Source organism: Strix aluco, chromosome Z (genome assembly GCF_031877795.1).
Source record: "Strix aluco isolate bStrAlu1 chromosome Z, bStrAlu1.hap1, whole genome shotgun sequence".
In the NCBI taxonomy this organism is placed as follows: Eukaryota; Metazoa; Chordata; class Aves; order Strigiformes; family Strigidae; genus Strix; species Strix aluco.
The window spans coordinates 92,678,062-92,694,352 of record NC_133971.1 but is presented as its reverse complement, the minus strand read 5'-3'; the positions used below and the strand labels follow the sequence as shown (position 1 = coordinate 92,694,352).

General features: G+C 41.4%; 1 protein-coding gene across 2 annotated transcripts in view; it reads right to left on the bottom strand.

Annotated features, from left to right (window-relative positions):
- Nucleotides 1–139: 139 nt before the first annotated feature.
- Nucleotides 140–16,291, bottom strand: part of KATNAL2 (katanin catalytic subunit A1 like 2) — a 32,466-nt gene continuing 16,314 nt past the window's right edge. For both annotated transcript variants that reach the window (XM_074811806.1, XM_074811805.1), the window contains 7 exons: nt 15,927–15,990; nt 14,597–14,715; nt 12,384–12,475; nt 10,399–10,509; nt 2,122–2,284; nt 1,114–1,216; nt 140–786 (listed from right to left, as the gene is read on the bottom strand). In XM_074811806.1, the coding sequence (XP_074667907.1) occupies nt 647–786; nt 1,114–1,216; nt 2,122–2,284; nt 10,399–10,509; nt 12,384–12,475; nt 14,597–14,715; nt 15,927–15,990 (792 nt within the window). In that variant the 3' untranslated portion in view covers nt 140–646. The remainder of the gene's footprint in view (nt 787–1,113; nt 1,217–2,121; nt 2,285–10,398; nt 10,510–12,383; nt 12,476–14,596; nt 14,716–15,926; nt 15,991–16,291) is intronic.

Below are 16,291 nucleotides of genomic sequence, written 5' to 3'. Positions count from 1 at the left end.
TTAGATTAGCCTAAATCTGCTGATTTTCTACACTGTCTGCAAGTCCCTCTCATTCCGTGCCTTTTTCGCCTTGGAAAGTAATACATTTGGCATGTCAAGGCTTTGAGCTCAGCTGAAAATGATGACAAACATAACAAAATTTACCTGAATTTCACTGAAAACAGTGACGTTTTATTAAAAAGGGTGCAGGTCTCTGCTGGTAAAGCTACGCTGGTTGTGATGCTCTAGTCTCAGAAAGGGAGAATTACGCTAATCATCTGTTCTGAACAAGCTTTCTGCTCCAGTTCCTCTACCCCAAACCTGTAAACAACTGTTGTGAATAACAAGCAAACAATCTCTAAGTCTTTACACATAAAGTTAAGGCTGGAGTCTTCCTGACATAGCAACTGCCATTACATATTTCCATGAAGAATGTTTTTTGAATGGTCGTTTAAAATGGATAATAGAAAAATAAACAAAGAACACCACCAACCCCCCCAATTAAATTTTGGAATTGAAGATTTCCCCCTGACATTTCTCACTGCATTCTCTTCCCCGGAAACAACAGCACTTCCTTCCCATCACCATTCGATCCTTTGGAGGCACAGTGATGCCGCTGTGGATAGCAGAAGTCTTTGAAGTTTTCAATCTTTTGGGGTTTTTCTTTTCAAACTGACTCAAATTCTCTCTGCCAAGCTGTGTACTTCTGGCTTAGATTCTTTGCTGATGGTTTGGTGTGGGCGATCACGTCCAGGAAATCTGCTGTTGTGATTGTGTCTAATTGGATTGTGGGTAAGTTACTGTTACCTAAACAGAAGAGAATTGATTAAATACTGTTATTATTACCAGAAGACATTCTTTTATGTTCCTGCCAAATGCAACACTTAATATGCAAAACCAAAATGATAATCCTAGTGAGATAAGGAAAAATTCATATCTGTGCACAGAGCACAGATACTGACAGCTTTAAAAAAAAAAGACATTTTCAGAATTGCTAGCTTAGGCAGATGTTTCAAAAATGTAGTTTAAAACTTTCCTAAGCAGATAACAGAGCTCCACCTGCTGGGGTTAACATTATAATATCTAGAGTTACAGCATTTCCCAGACCGGATTCTCTACTCGGAGCTGTGGTACCTGGCTGATGGTTTTCAAGAGCATCGAAAATTTTCCTCACTGGTCTCATGGCTGCTTCCTTGCAGACGAGTTTTATGTCTGAGCCGGAGTACCCGTCTGTTTCCTGTGACGGGATCAGAATGATACATGACAGCTTACAGGCTTACAAATCGGTCAGGAATGGAATTTACAAGCACATATATTTTATCTAAAATATTTGTAAAGTCTATTCCTGTATGAAATATATATATATATGTGCACATATATATTTTTATGTGCATCCTCCCCTCAACATTATGCAGCTTGTTCTTGTTTTGAATGCCCACACTACCTTGCAGGAGCAAGGAAAACACCAGGCATTTTCCTTCTAAAGGCAATTTTCTGTAGGTCAAATAAAACCCACCCTTCTGTGTCTGTTCCTGGCTTTCCTGTTAATATTTTTTAATTATACTTCCTTATTAATGCTTATGAAACAAAAACTTAGCAGTATTGTCTCTGTGAACAGACATAAAAGGGGCCAACTGGGTAAGCTCTAAGATATTTTCAAAGAATTGAGGATGTGACAACAGGCTAAATGAAGAAAGCCTCCTATCTAGTGAATCTCTTCACTGTCTAAATGCTCTTTTCTCCTGCAGCAGTGGAACTGTGACAAACCTTCCCTACACAATTAACTGTTCATTACTCCGATGAATTGGAAGTGCTCCCAGCTTGGTGAGAAGAGTGATAAAATATACTGTTTCTGGAAGTCTCCCTGTATTTAAGGCTGGAAATCTGGCCCAACAGAGAGGATCAGAAGACACCATTTTGCAAGCAGAGCTGTGTGAAACCAGCGATTTCCACAGCCAGGAACGTGCCAGTAAAATGCTCAGCCCTGTGCCTCGCTGGTCTCTCTTTGGTTGGAGCCTCAAACCGAGCCGAGGTCCTTCCCCCAGCTCCGTATCTCACAGTTCTGGACCTCTTCTGCCACAATGGCTCCCACCCAGGAAGACCTCAGTCACTGCCTGGGCATTGTCCCTGCTGCAGTCTCACCTGGCCCAGCAAGCCATAGTCCAGATCCGTTCTCAGCTCCACTCCTCCGCTGTTGCTCAGAGGGGGCAGCCAGTGCTGGATCATCACCCGCCGTGCCTCTTTACTTGGGAGGTCAACCAAAATTCTCTTCTCCAACCGCCGCAGCATGGCAGAATCTAATTCCCTGCAAGCAAAGGAGGAGCAGAATCGTCTCAGCACACCTCGCTGCGGAGACATGGCTTTGACAGCAAGATCCCTGCTGTGGGGGCTGACACTTTTTAACCCCACCTGTAACTGTGTCAACCTAATTTTGAAAAAAAAAAAAAAAAAAAAAAAAAAAGTGGGGGCTGTTAATTACCCAGTGTATTCCTATTCAGTATGTTAGCAATACGCTGGCTTGTGACAATGAGTCTTAACAATAACAATCAGAAGTTGTAGTTCTCTTCCCTGGCTCTGGTACCCACCTGCAGCGTGTCTCACCAGGAACAACATCTCCCTTTTTCCCTTTGCTATTAAGGAGACACTACAAATTGTCTGTCTGGGGTACTGTCAGGACTAATTAATTGCTACTTTGTAAGGGATGCTTAGTAGGTATAAAATACAAACTGAAGGTCTTGGATGTGAGCGCCATGTTTATGGCAGAACAAGATGTCAATCTGAGACTGCTCCTGCAGTACAAAATATAAATAATACAGCCACAAAGGCAAGTGTCCTTATAAAAAATCATGTGAAGGATGGACAGGCTGGATAAATGTGTCAGTGAGCCAAAAACGATGATGCTGTCAACATCAACACCAATGTTTTGCCTAAAAAAAGAAAAGGAAAAGGTAAAATACAAAGGATTGGGACTACTCTTCATTATTACTTGCTTGTGATGCACAAAGGAAGCTTGAAAGAAAAATGAATGGTTCTTTCTGTTCCTTTCTCAATGCATTTCATCACCATCTAGAAACAGTCCTTCTTGCCAGTGCCACAGATTCTATCAATGTCAGGAGTTCTGGCACGCCCAGCACGCCAGCTTCTCTCAGACACACATCCAAACAGTTCATTTGAATATAGTTTTTTCCCCAAGTGCTTTTCAGTTGTTTGCAACTAACAACCAAATAACTCAATACAAATTCCTACTCCAGTTCATCCCTTGTCACTTGTGTAATGGGAATGGTCTACAGGTACCCCAGTCATCCACATAATTTTCAACAAGAAATAGCTGCCGCAAAATATTTACTCAGTCATAAGTCTCCAGTGCCTTTCAGGAGCTGCTCAGAGCTATTATCCTTCCAAGTGCTGTACCAATCTTCCTCTACTGGCCCCATTCAGTCACAGGCTTGTTATTTCAGTCTAAAATATAATTTGGTCCTCATACCTGCCGAGAAACTCTCATCAAGGGGAAAAACACTTCCATGTGCCTTGTGCAGGCAGAAAAACACAAGCACTAAGCACCATTTCCACCCTTGTTGGCTGAGCAGAAGGAGCCAGCTGTTGGAGGACTGCACCTGCAATCTGGGACTATAGCTACACTTAAATAAACCTGCCCCTACCTTTCCCGACTCCCTGGTGAAATCTTTTTGCCAGCAAAGTCAACATTCAAGCAACGCTTCTTGTATGAAACTCCTCTTTAATTTACAGGGAGCTCAAAGCCAGCTCAAGTTGGATCTGTAGCACGTCAACAGAGCCTATTTCTGTCACCTTTGGTGACTTGTCATTATTTTTTAATAGCAACTGTTTTCTACTGACATAGTACCTGACAAAGAAAAGCAAAAATGGGCTCCCAAATCCCCAGCTAGGTGCCTGCTTAGGCTTTTGACAGACCTCAGCATGCCTGGCTCTCAGCTCAGCTGCAGCAGAAGCATCCCTCTCCCCAAAAAGGAGCTCTCAGTTTGGGAGAGCTTGTTCCACATGCACTGCGCCAAGGGCAATTAAAGTGAAGATGAGAAAACCAGATCAGTAGGAACTCAGAGGACAACAGGAACTCACTCAGATCTATCCCACTCCTTCTAATCAAGGCCTCAGAAGTAAATACCAGAGTTTGCTAATCAATGGCTGTTGGTATATTGTTATTATTGGTATTTTTAGGCTAAGATGCTGCCCAACATCCAGTACAACTCCTCTCGCACAGGATCCCACCCAGACTGGACAAAGAACCACGTTAGTCCCCGCTGTCCTTCCAAACATATTTTTCAGCTCAACTTCTTCTCAAAATTGCTTTGCTTGGCTGGAAATAATTACTCTCTGGCTGACCAACCCCTTGGCTGTTGTTTACCCATATTACCATCCTCTGTGTAAACAGTGCAAAAGTCCTCAGGGTTTTAGAGATGACTGCGTAGATACTCTAAACCACCGTTGCAGGGAAAGGACAACCACAGCCAGAGCCTCTGCAAATACCCCACAAATCCTCTAAATGATGACATTTTCCACCACTCTTCCTGCTTCAGAGCATTCCTGGGGTGTCCCCCAAGATCACAGTTTCATGAGCTCCCTAACCACGTTCTGTAAATAAATCCAATGATGCACAGAAGTTGCTCTATTTATCCAGAAAGGTTACAGTGACCCTGGCTAAATAGCAAAATAAAGACATAACATTTTTGCTATCTGAAGTGTTTAGGTTGTTTGTAAATTGTTTTGTTAGTGATCAAATGCAAGGTTAAGTGACAGTAACTAGAATAGAATAATAAGCACTGAGCCAACCAAAATATTCTCTGAAACAATAGCTAATAAAAGTATTAAGAAATGCTCATGAAGGATACACAAAGCTGTACAGGACCTATAAGAGTGGGTGACTTTTTGGAGCTCCCCCAGGTTGACATCAGGAGGCATGATGTCACGTTATCACTCCCAAATTTCATGAAGATAAACAAGACAAACACCTATTTTCATTTCCAGAAGGAAGAAGGGTAACAAATGCATTTTCCAGAAGGGAGAAGGGTTACAAATGCATTTTAGGCAGAAATTAAGCGACCTCAGCAACTCCAAAGGTGAACCCAGAAACAGCAACAAGGACTGACTGGTCCATAGTTAATCCCTGCCTAGTGCAATCATCACTGTCGTGCTCTAGAGGAAAAGGCATCAAGAATGAGCAAACTTCTCATCCTTCCCACCTCCCATCCTCCTGTGCAGAGGCCTGGGCAGGGCCCCCATAAGCTGAGGACTTGTTCTCACTCCACGCCTTCCCCTGCTCCTCTTAGGGCTTCCCCACACTGTCCTTCTCCAATCCCCTTCCCGCTCTCCTCCACCATACACCGTGCCCTGCTGAGAGGGAAGGAAAGGGCTTGCTACGGGGTAATCCCAGATCTGATTAGGATTTTGCAGCCACCTCTTCCTGAGCTCATCTTGGCCGTGCACTCACAGCTCTGACAGGACTCGGCTCGGACAGAAGGGAAGAGTCTTACCAGCCTGCACCAAAGCTTCACCCACCCTGATGCTGGGGAGGGAGAAGCAAGCAGCACCGCAATGGAAGTGAAATCCACTAATACATTAGGAAACATTCACTACATGGATAAGGATCACTTTATTTCTTCGCTAATGAGGCCTTTATTTTATTTAATTACGTTGAATCATTTCAACAAGTAATTTGTCAATAGGAAGTGCCTTGATGAGCAGCAGGTAGTAAGGCTGGGCAGCAAGCACTGGCTGAAGAGGAAGATCAATAGCTGCAGTGCAGCTTAGAACAGCGTAAAGAGCTTTGTTTAGGCTTCTTTTCACTCATCTAAAAGCAGCTTGGTACTAATTTTTTTCATGATCAATAAACACCCAAGTTAAACAAATCTCTTGAAATCCAGCTTAATACCAAATGTTTGCAAGAGCACAGGGCTGTGCTGTGAAGCTACAACCTCGGACTGCAGTACTAGGTATTTTGAAACTTTGTTATGAAATATCCCTATGCAGCTGAAGTCTGGAGTCTTACAGTACAACTGAATAGTAATACACATAAAAATAATCTGTAAGCATAGAGCTGAGATGTTAAAGGGAATTCGAATCCTGCCAACCTCTCTGCAAGCACCCTCCCAAATTCCTTGAGGTTGTAAGCCTCAGTGACGATGTAAGATGCTCATGGCTTTCACAAGCTTTCTGTCCTCCTAAAACACCTTTCTAAGGATATACTTTCTAAGGATTTAAAGGTTGGATTTGCTTCAGAGAGGCCAAAATCCAACTTGCCCATGAGCAAAGTTGAGAAAGTCCAAAAGGAAATTCTAAGCTCTCAGGTATAAAACTTTTGAAAGTGGGAGCTGGCTTCTCACAGCAGCTCAGCTGTCACCCTCATACCAACAGAGATTGCAAGCTTTATGTGGGAGCAGTTCCCCCAAAATAGAAATCTTGTCATTTTGGATCTACCTTAAAAAAGCTGTGACATTTCTTATATTTCAAAGAAGCAATTTTTCCGAAATTAGCACTTTGGAATTGCAAAGTGATCCAAAATCAAACGTGTAAAATACTCAAAACTGTATTCTGTAATTTTTGCATGACTTTCCAGAAAGAGTTTATTGGTTGCATAAGACAGATGCACGCTAACAAGACACGTGCAGGAATCTCTTTCTGCAGGAGCATCGAGAGAGAGGTCAGCCTCATGCTTACACTGACACATCTCCAAGATCCCTAGATCCACCACCAGCCACACAGTGACCTTCAAACCAGTTACTGTCTCTGAACTCTTCCTCAGTGGGTTTGAAATACCCAATTTTTCCTTTCAAAGCAGTGTGCAGGAGTAGGAAGACATGGATCCTCTGAAGACATCTGATCCTTTTTAATGCTGCCATGCTGCAGCATTACATGTGAAGCTTAGCTACTCACAGGATAATTTAAAAGACCATGGAAAGGTGCAATGCACTGCTCAGAGTTTCTCTTCCTAAAAGGGTAACGATGCTACAATAACATAAACATTTATAGCATATTACTAATGAACCATAGAGCCAAATGGATTATTAATGCATTAATTCTCTTTCAAACTTAACTGTTCACACACACAGTAGATATTTATTTTTCAGCATTTTCTTACACAACTGGAACGTAATTAAATCAAATTCTGCTCAGTTCCTTTCATGTAGATACTGTAACACAAAATGGGGTGGATTTTGTACTGATTTAAATTCATGAGTTTGTTCAAGGCATAAATCCTCCAAACCAACACACAGACTCCGCTCTATTATGGCTTTAAAAGCCAGTGATGGCTCTGTACTCGCACTGTTGGGCCAGGGTAGGAACCAGCCTAACTTGTACATCTAATTTCTGCATAAATTTTAGGTGCTCACATGGCCGTTCTTCTAGTTAAAGAGTCTGAAAGCCCTGGGCAGGTCATAGAGAGAGGCAGATGAAAGCCTCTGAATATGTTGCCACTTTGGCACTTGAATTTGAGCAGGTAAGGTGTCTGCCTGGTGGCTCTCAGAACCATCCTTCCCTGACTATATGCGAAACATAAGATTTTGCATTAGGAAAGAAAATGTAGAGGGAATGATAGGCTTGTAGAAGGAGGCGGACTGGATCTCTTCCCATGATGGACAGAAACCTTTACAGCAGAGAAGAAGAACCGTGTAATTCTCAAGTGAGTTCTTAGGTATTTAATCTAATTTATCTAACTTTAATGAGGGATACTGAAGGGTAACACACTGCCTTTTTTTATGCAACTGTGCCTCTACGCCTAACTTAGAAGACCAATCCCCTTAGGCTTTCTTACATTCAGAAGAGAGAAATACTTAGAATTACTCTCACGGTACTAAATTAGGCCCCTGCTTTGATTTACAATATCACAGCACGGCTAAGGTTGGAAGGCATCTCTTGGAGATCATGTAGTCCAACCCCCTGCTCGGATCAGGGTCAGCCAGAGCAGGTTGCTCACGGCCACATCCAGTCAGGTTTTGAGCATTTGATGGAGATTTTCACAACCTCCCTGAGCAACCTGTGCCAGTGTTTGATCACCCGCACTTGAGCTTTCATGAGATTCCTGTGGGCTTACTCCTCCAGCCTGTCGAGGTCCCTCTGAACGGCAGCACAACCCTGTGGTCTATCAACTACTCCTCCCAGTTTTTTATCATCTTCAAGGGTGCACTCTGTCCCATCGTCCAAGTCACTGATGGAGATGTTAAATTTACAGCACTGATCGGTGCGGGTCTCTCTATTGCTCTGAATTGCTGCATCTCTTGTTTCGCTGTTGGCTTGTCTGTCTCATAGCAGAGGAAACTCGCCTTCTACCTCAGCTGCCAAAATTATGTGATGTGAACACAAAAGTTCATGAAAGGTGACGTACTCTGAAGGACTCAGGCTTCTCAGCACCAACATGTTTTGAAATGGGCCAGGCTTACAGGCCACATGGGATTGATTGAAAATATTACCTTTGGGCCTCAATTCCGAGGCACCAACATCACTTCCATTGTTTAATTCTCTTTGCCTGTTCCCTTGGCCTTTCAGTCAGGTCTCCCAAAAAGGGGGTCAGCTGAGGAGAGGAATAAAGCATTACCACAAACTTTGTGAGAGAACATTAGGTGGTGTGTCATGTCTGAGAAGTGCATTTGTACTAGGAATTGAGGCTTTTTTAGAAGTACTCAAAAGCAAGCAGCTGGGGATACACACACTAGGTCATTCAGACTTGGACACGCCCTAGAGCCAGCAACAGCCTGGAGCCCTCCAGTCACACAGAGAGGCTTTTCCAACACATCTCCCTGTGGCAACCTCATGAGAATCAGCCAAAAACCACTAATCATGAAAAACAATCCCAGAAAGAAGCTTGTGGTTTTGTGGGTGCAGAGCCCTCCCTTGCTCCCAGCCAGTTTTGGACACCTTGTGCTGTGGCTGTCAACACTGCAGAGCTGGGCTAGCGTCACGTCAACAAACAATGTGGCTTTCAGTCAAATTTCAAGTAGCGCCACTTGAAATGCTGCTAAGCCACTGCTCACACAGGGTTATTCCTGAAAACACCCGCCGTTGGGCTCCACCAAACATTTCCCAGGCCATGGTTTGAAGTTCCCTGGAAACAGCACTGCTGTTTTCTCCTTTTCTGACTCCTTCACCTCTACATGCGAGAGGTGAATGGGCCCACTTAGGTCTGCATACCTTTAGGGACATGGGTATCAAGACAGACCTCAGTGCTATGATGATCAGCAGACTGCAAAAAACAGCCATTCAGCCTGCCCCTAGCAGACATCTTGTATTTCTCTGCTTCATGTATACTTCAGGGAAAGGAAGAAGAAAACCCTTCTTATGCCTAACTCATCTTTTTTGCAGGCATCTGCATCCAAGACTGTCCCTCACCAAACAGATGATTTCCACAGTTTACTTTGCTGAGGTTCCCCCTCTGCTTTCAACATACAGATTTTTCTGTAGGAAAATATGATCTTCCACTGAAGATTTCATGGATCGGTAGCCCAAGGACAGGGGGAATCTTGGGGCAGCCAGAAATTCACAGACTAGTTCCAGACCTATGTAAACTGTAAAAACAAGCCCATCGTCAATGGGTTTCAGTTCCCTGCATAGGTGTTGGCTTCTACTCTGGAAAATTATTAATGAGCTACAAATCAGACTGTTAAAAATAGCTGCGCTTAACCAACAGCCGTTGTTTTCCCCATGTACTATTCCCAACCATTTGATAATGTTTTGCATGAAAGAAAAAGATGCACTACACTAGTTCAGATGAATGATCATGCCAGATCAACATGCTGGCTCTGACAGTGGCGATGGGAGACGCTGTTCAAGGACAGCACATGAGCTGGCCATTTTTCTGCTGGCTGTTGCACTCCCCCCAGCATCTACGGTTGTTACACCACAAATGTCACCTCCCTACCTCATCCTTTTCTGTCTGTCCTGTTCTCAATACATGTCCTGCTCACTTTGAGAACCAACATGGCGAAATGCCCTAGTTCCAGTCTTAAACCATTTAATCTTCTCTTCTAAATTATCTTAAAAGAAAGTGAATAATTTTGTCCCTCAACTTTTAAAAGTCACATTTCATACCAATAAAATCCAACATTCCTATTTGTGGAGTATCCTTCTAAGCACTAGATGTTTTAAGCACCTTACAGTCCCAGGCTGAAATCCTTCTTAGCTTAAACATAGTAAATAACTTGTCTATAAAGTCAAATACTCCATTTTTAATATTAGCAGCTGGTAGCACCAGCATATGTTGACTTTATTATGGATTATTCTCATGTGGCACAAATAGCAAGAATTGTGGAGTTTAAAAGTAAAAGCTCCAAATTAATCTTTAAATGCTTTAACCAAGTATCAAGGCTTTTCTGCAAAAGTCTAAATAGAATCTTTATCTGCGCTTAGAAGCTCATGCAAATGTATTCAAAATGTACTCTGTGGATCTCTTACCATGGCAGATTGGAAGCTGCTAAAACAAACACAAGATCATCAGATCGGGCCAAGCCATCCATCTGCACCAGTAATTCTGTCTTCATCCGCCGACTTCCTTCATGTTCACCACTACCAAGATTCAGAGAAATATTATTTGCTCAGTGCATTAAAGTAATCATCTTTATTTATACAGTGTCATTCACAGCAACTGAGCCCTTGTCACAGTTTTGCCCCAGTTCAAAGCATGATTAAGCTCCATTAGCTAACATCTAAGCAATAAAATCAAGCTTTCTAATGATTACTTAAATGGACTCTTTTCAGTGCATTAAAGTGAGGAGAATTCACTCTTACTGAATCCAAAGAAAATTTTTATTTTTATTTTTTCTTCATATTAATCTCCATGCAATGCTGATGTTTACTGCAAAACAGCTAAGGCTTTGATTGAATGATCTATGTAGGAGAATTTTTATAATGTGATAGTTGCCATTAAATAACTAACACACCTACTTATACAGGGCAACTACTGGCATTTTTCTGTGAGCGAATTTTAAGCGGTCACAAGAAGACACACCTACTACCGAATTCAATATTTTGCAAAATGTTCTATCAAAAGCAAATAGAAAAATAGGCCATATTGAAATGAATTTTAAAATGGGGCAGAGAGCACACAGAGAGGATCCTTCCTTGAAAAGAGAAGGGGAGCTTAAGCAAAATGTTAAGATTTCTGGCCCTGATCCAGGTAACCAATTTTGCAGGAAACCAATTTGAACTCTTGGTCCCAGATGTGGAGTTCTTGGAAACTCCTGGATCAAACCCAGAGAAAACATCAGGGCCTTAGATGCTAAGAGCTACAATTCAGGTTTAATGTCTTATTTCTGCAAACGCATCCACACATCGGTGCCAAGTCAATATTTAATAAGGATATGTAAAAGTAACTGTATAATCTTAGATAAAAATCCTTATTAAAATATATAATCCAGAGATGTTAATGAGAGCTTTTAAAAGTATACATGAAAGCAAAATTTGGCCCATAATTTATAGCTATTAACTGACAATTATTACAAGTTGCATCTTTACAATATGTCATATTCTATTTATAAATCTTTGTGAGCATATAATTTACAGTACATAAAATCCACTGTAATGGGCTCCTAATGGTTATAACAATATTTTTATATTTCTCCTGCTTCTTCCCCATCCATAACATTTTCAATCTATTTTAAACTATAAACTGCCTGTACCATGGATGACAATAACATCCTCCCATTCCTGCATCTGGAAGTCCTGACAATGCCACTAAAATTAGTCCCATTAATGAAAATGCCATTCCACCATGTACATCCCATCTTACCCTGCTACACCTAAGCCTGTCCAAACTGACACAAAATCAGCTGTTTCCTATTCACCTCTAATAAGTTATAGGTTGTTTCCCGCCCTCCCTGCCTTTATTTCCACTTGAAATCCCTTATTTTAAAGTACAGCACTGCCGGTTGTACACTCTTGCATTTCCCTCCTTCTCACAGTCTTGCTGGACCCACAGTCCCTTGCTACTCTTCACACAACCTGTCTTTCACGCTTGCTTCTCTACGGATCTCATCTACTCTGAATGAAACAACCACTACATCTCGCTCTTTAAATCCCCACAGCGTATACAACACTTCCATGAAATGGTGCTTTCAGAGCTGATAGGCATTCTGACAATAACACACTGTGAGGCTACTAAACAGAACAAAAGAAAAATTGCTTAATAAAAAGTAAAGAAAACTACCATTACCACTCAAAGTAATTATAATGTCAACAAAATCTAAAAGACAAGTCTTTCAAGGGCCCAAAGTTTATGGAGTAGCCTCAGGTTTTAGTTTAGCTAAGATTTGTTTCTAACAGGTACACTGCACGATTAAACACTGGTCAGTACCTGAACACACACACACAATATTGAAAAGACGCAGTAAAAGGGGGACAAAGATTCTTCTAAAGTCGTAGGAAGTGATCTCATTAGTTACCCAGAAATAGTGCCTCTTTGACTCATGACTGAGTCCAGCTCATCCAGGAAAATTGTGGAAGGAGCATGGTACCGGGCAAGCTCAAATAACACCTGTTTAGAGAGAAGAATAAACATGAAAGAAAAGCTAAACTAACACAAAAAGGCATTAAGGGCCACTGGCACACAAGATAAATAACAGCACCCACATTCCAAACTTCTAGGACAAAGAGGGATATCTGCTGGGAAAAAAAAGCTCTGGGTAGGCTGAGGGTCCCTGAATCCTCTCAAATTCTGAAAGGTTTGTAAAGGAGCTCTAAAGAACACAGACTTGTAATCTTGTCTTTATGTGTAAATTTTTCTGGCTACATTCTATCAGAGTACCCTGTGAATAATGAGATAGAAGAAAATGATCCATCAGAGGATTCTGGGAACTTTTAAATTGTTATCAGAGATTAAACATCATCTTTTGTTGTTGCTTCATTTGTAGTTTTGTTAAATAAGGATTTGAGAAAAAAAAATTACAAGTCAGCTGAACCACAATGAAAGGAAGTGGAGTAATTCTCTTGATAAGAATCAAGCAGTTCTTTTGTTTTTCCTGGTGAAAACAAACATAAACTGCTTGAACAATCAAGATTAAAAAATGGAATATTAAGCTGACACAGAAAATCTGGGTCTGCCCTTTGGAGAAAGAAGTTTCATCTATTTTCTGTAAACATAAGGAAGCTTATATTAGCAGTAAGAACATATTGTCAGTTCTTCTTCAGTGAAGTGTTCTTTGAGTTTTTAAATAAATACCGCTAACAATATATATTAATCCAGCACTTTTTAATCTGAACACTTGAAAAAACAAATTTTAAAATATATATGTTATTTTCTACACTTTGGATATGAAGCACATGATTTGCCCAGAGTCACAAGTAGTCCATGACCAGTCTACAATTTTACTGACAAATCTAAAACATAAAATCACACCAATACAGCTGAGAATTGAGGAAAACAGGATGAGTGGACATGTCTCCAAATGACCACAAAACCCACATATACTCCACACAACTTGAGAAAATTCCTTCACCAGCCTCGTGCAATTTTAGGATATAAATTCACACAATACTTATCTTAGAGCTGTCCTGATCCACAATCTCATTTCATTTTTGGATTCTGACAAAAACACAACTAAGGATAAAATGCCACAAACTCAGTACCACTGCAAATGCTGCAGCATGTTCACAAAAACCTTTTGGATGACCGTGTCAAAAAATGGACTGTCCCATCCCTACTTCTGCCAAAAGGAAAACTTCTAGGAAGCTACTGAGACAGATGTCAAGAGGATAAATAACATAGGAGGTGAATGTCAGAAGAAAAATGTGCCATTTTAAAGGACAAAGGACACATGAAGAATAATTATGTTGCAGAGGTTGCCTAAATTTCAAGAGAGATTAACAATGCTTGCAGTGCTATTTGCCAAGTGCAATCTGTTACGATTATTTGTTCTCAAGAGCTCTGTATCTATCTGAAATGTAGCTCAAGAGATGTGTGTTAAGGAAGGCTAATAGCTTGTGGATTTTTTACACTGAAATGGTGGACATTATGGAGAGATTAGGATGGGCACATTAGGGCAAGGATGCTACACCTGAACTCCTGAATTTTTTTGTATCACAGCTGAGCCATGCATGCTACTTGCTAGTCTATGTGCAAAAATAAATTTACCCATTTACTATCAAATTACCTTCCTTAAAACATTACATCTGCGTTTGACTGTAAGATCTTTGTGACAAGGGAACTCTTTGCCAATTCTGTGCCCTGAAGACTAAGAGTAGTAGGGAATTTGGGAATCTAAATAACATTTTGTAGGGAGCCTCGGAGCCAATCCTTGACGAAAGGATGTGAAGTGCTTTGAAGGGGTCACTAAGAAAACACTAGTTTAGTTAGGAAATCTGCTTGCCTGTCTCATATTCAGTGAGTCAAAAATATTTGTTGCCTTCAGGACATCTGCGTCATCTCACATTACAGAACTAAAATTCCACAGCAAGAATCCATTGTGAGACTCCGGCAGAAGTGATATAATTCCCATTTTAATCGGATACAAACAGAGTTAGATGTTTTGTCCAAGAAAGGAAAGATTATGAGTATCAGAGGAATACTCACTTTCCAGTTCCGTGTTAAGCTCCAGTTCTTTAAGTGGGAATCTGATGTTTGTTGAAGTATAACAAATGATATGATAATAATCCTTACCCGGACAAGTTTTTCTGAATCACCCCTCCATTTGCTGACAATGGTGGATGCTGATATGTTGAAAAAGGTTGTATTGCATTCTGTGGCAACAGCCTTAGCAAGCAAAGTTTTTCCAGTACCTACAAACAACAGCATTGAAGAAATTCACTCTCTAAAGAAATACAGTGCAAATGTTTGAATAATTCCTTGCATCCTACTATCAGTCAGAAAAAAACAGTAAAAAAAGTCATGGAATCAGACTGGCTTGGGTTTGAAGGGACCTCTAAAGGCCATCTAGTCCAACCCCCTGCCATGAGCAGGGACATCTTCACTAGACCAGGTTGCTCAGAGCCCCGTCCAACCTGGCCTGGAATGTTTCCAGGGATGGGGCATCGACCACCTCTCTGGGCAACCTGTGCCAGGGCCTCACCACACTCATCATAAACAATTTCTTCCTTCTGTCCAGTCTGAATCTCCCCTTTTTTAGTTTAAAACCGTTATCCCTCGTCCTACCCCTACACCCCCTGATAGAGAGTCCCTCCCCATCTTTCCTTTAAGTACTGGGAGGCCACTCTAAGGTCTGAGCACTTCTCCAGCTGAACCCTCCCAACTCTTTCAGCCTGTCCTCACAGGGGAGGTGCTCCAGCCCTCGGATCATTTTTGTGGGCCTTCCAGAATTGTCTGGAGAAATTCAGGTAACACAGCACTGCAGATCCATTCCCCAAATTCTGAAGTACCACATGCTGAAATGGTCAGATACCTTCTGTGGCAAGTACATTTAAACACTCAGAGGAACAAATGGAGTTTACTGCAGCCTTTGCAACCTGACTCAGGCGGTGCTTGTTGCCTCTGTCCCCTCCTCTCCTGTCAAAGTGGAGCAGAGCAAGCAGGGAAGCTGTGCTGACATGGAAAACACCCAGCTAGCACAGAGGGCAAAGCTTCCACCCCATTTCCAAAACAACCCCTAAATGCAGAAGAAAGATAGGATATTTTCCTTAAGAAGGTGAGTCGTTGCTATATTTATTCACATTTTGGAAAATCAGGTCAAGCCAAACTTGATTAATATGGTCCAAGCTGAGTAAAAACAGAGTTGTCACTCCTCTGGATGGTGAGTATGAGTACTGTTTTTGGAAGATTCAGGTGTAGAAATAGTCAAGGGTTGTGAGAAAGGCAAATGGACAAGTCTGAGTGTCAGAGACAGATGTAACCATCCTTTATGTCTCCTTTTATTTCACATTACAGAACATGTTCTTTACCAGCACATTTGATCTAATTAGCACCAATTATTTATCCATGGGACAAAACCAGAGGCAGTGATGAACAAATGGATACGGTATAAAGCTCTCCATACCTGGTGGTCCATACAGCAATAATCCTTTCCAAGGAGACAGAATGCCAGTAAACAGCTGTGGGTACTGTGGAAACAGAAAATTAATTTATGGATTAAAACTGTATCATCTATAACAAAATGCAGGGGATTCTAACCCCTATCTCCACTGCTCCTAACACATTCAGGAAACCCAAGAAATTTGAAGAGAAGGGCATAAAAACCCTGCAAAACAATACAATATTTATGATCTGAGTACTGAGAAAAATACTGTATTTACCATTCAAAATCTGATTTAAGTGAATACTTCATACGCAATTGGTTTGATATCCATTGAATTAATATGGGCCAAATCCAGCCCCTCTAACATTGCCAAATATGCCAAATAT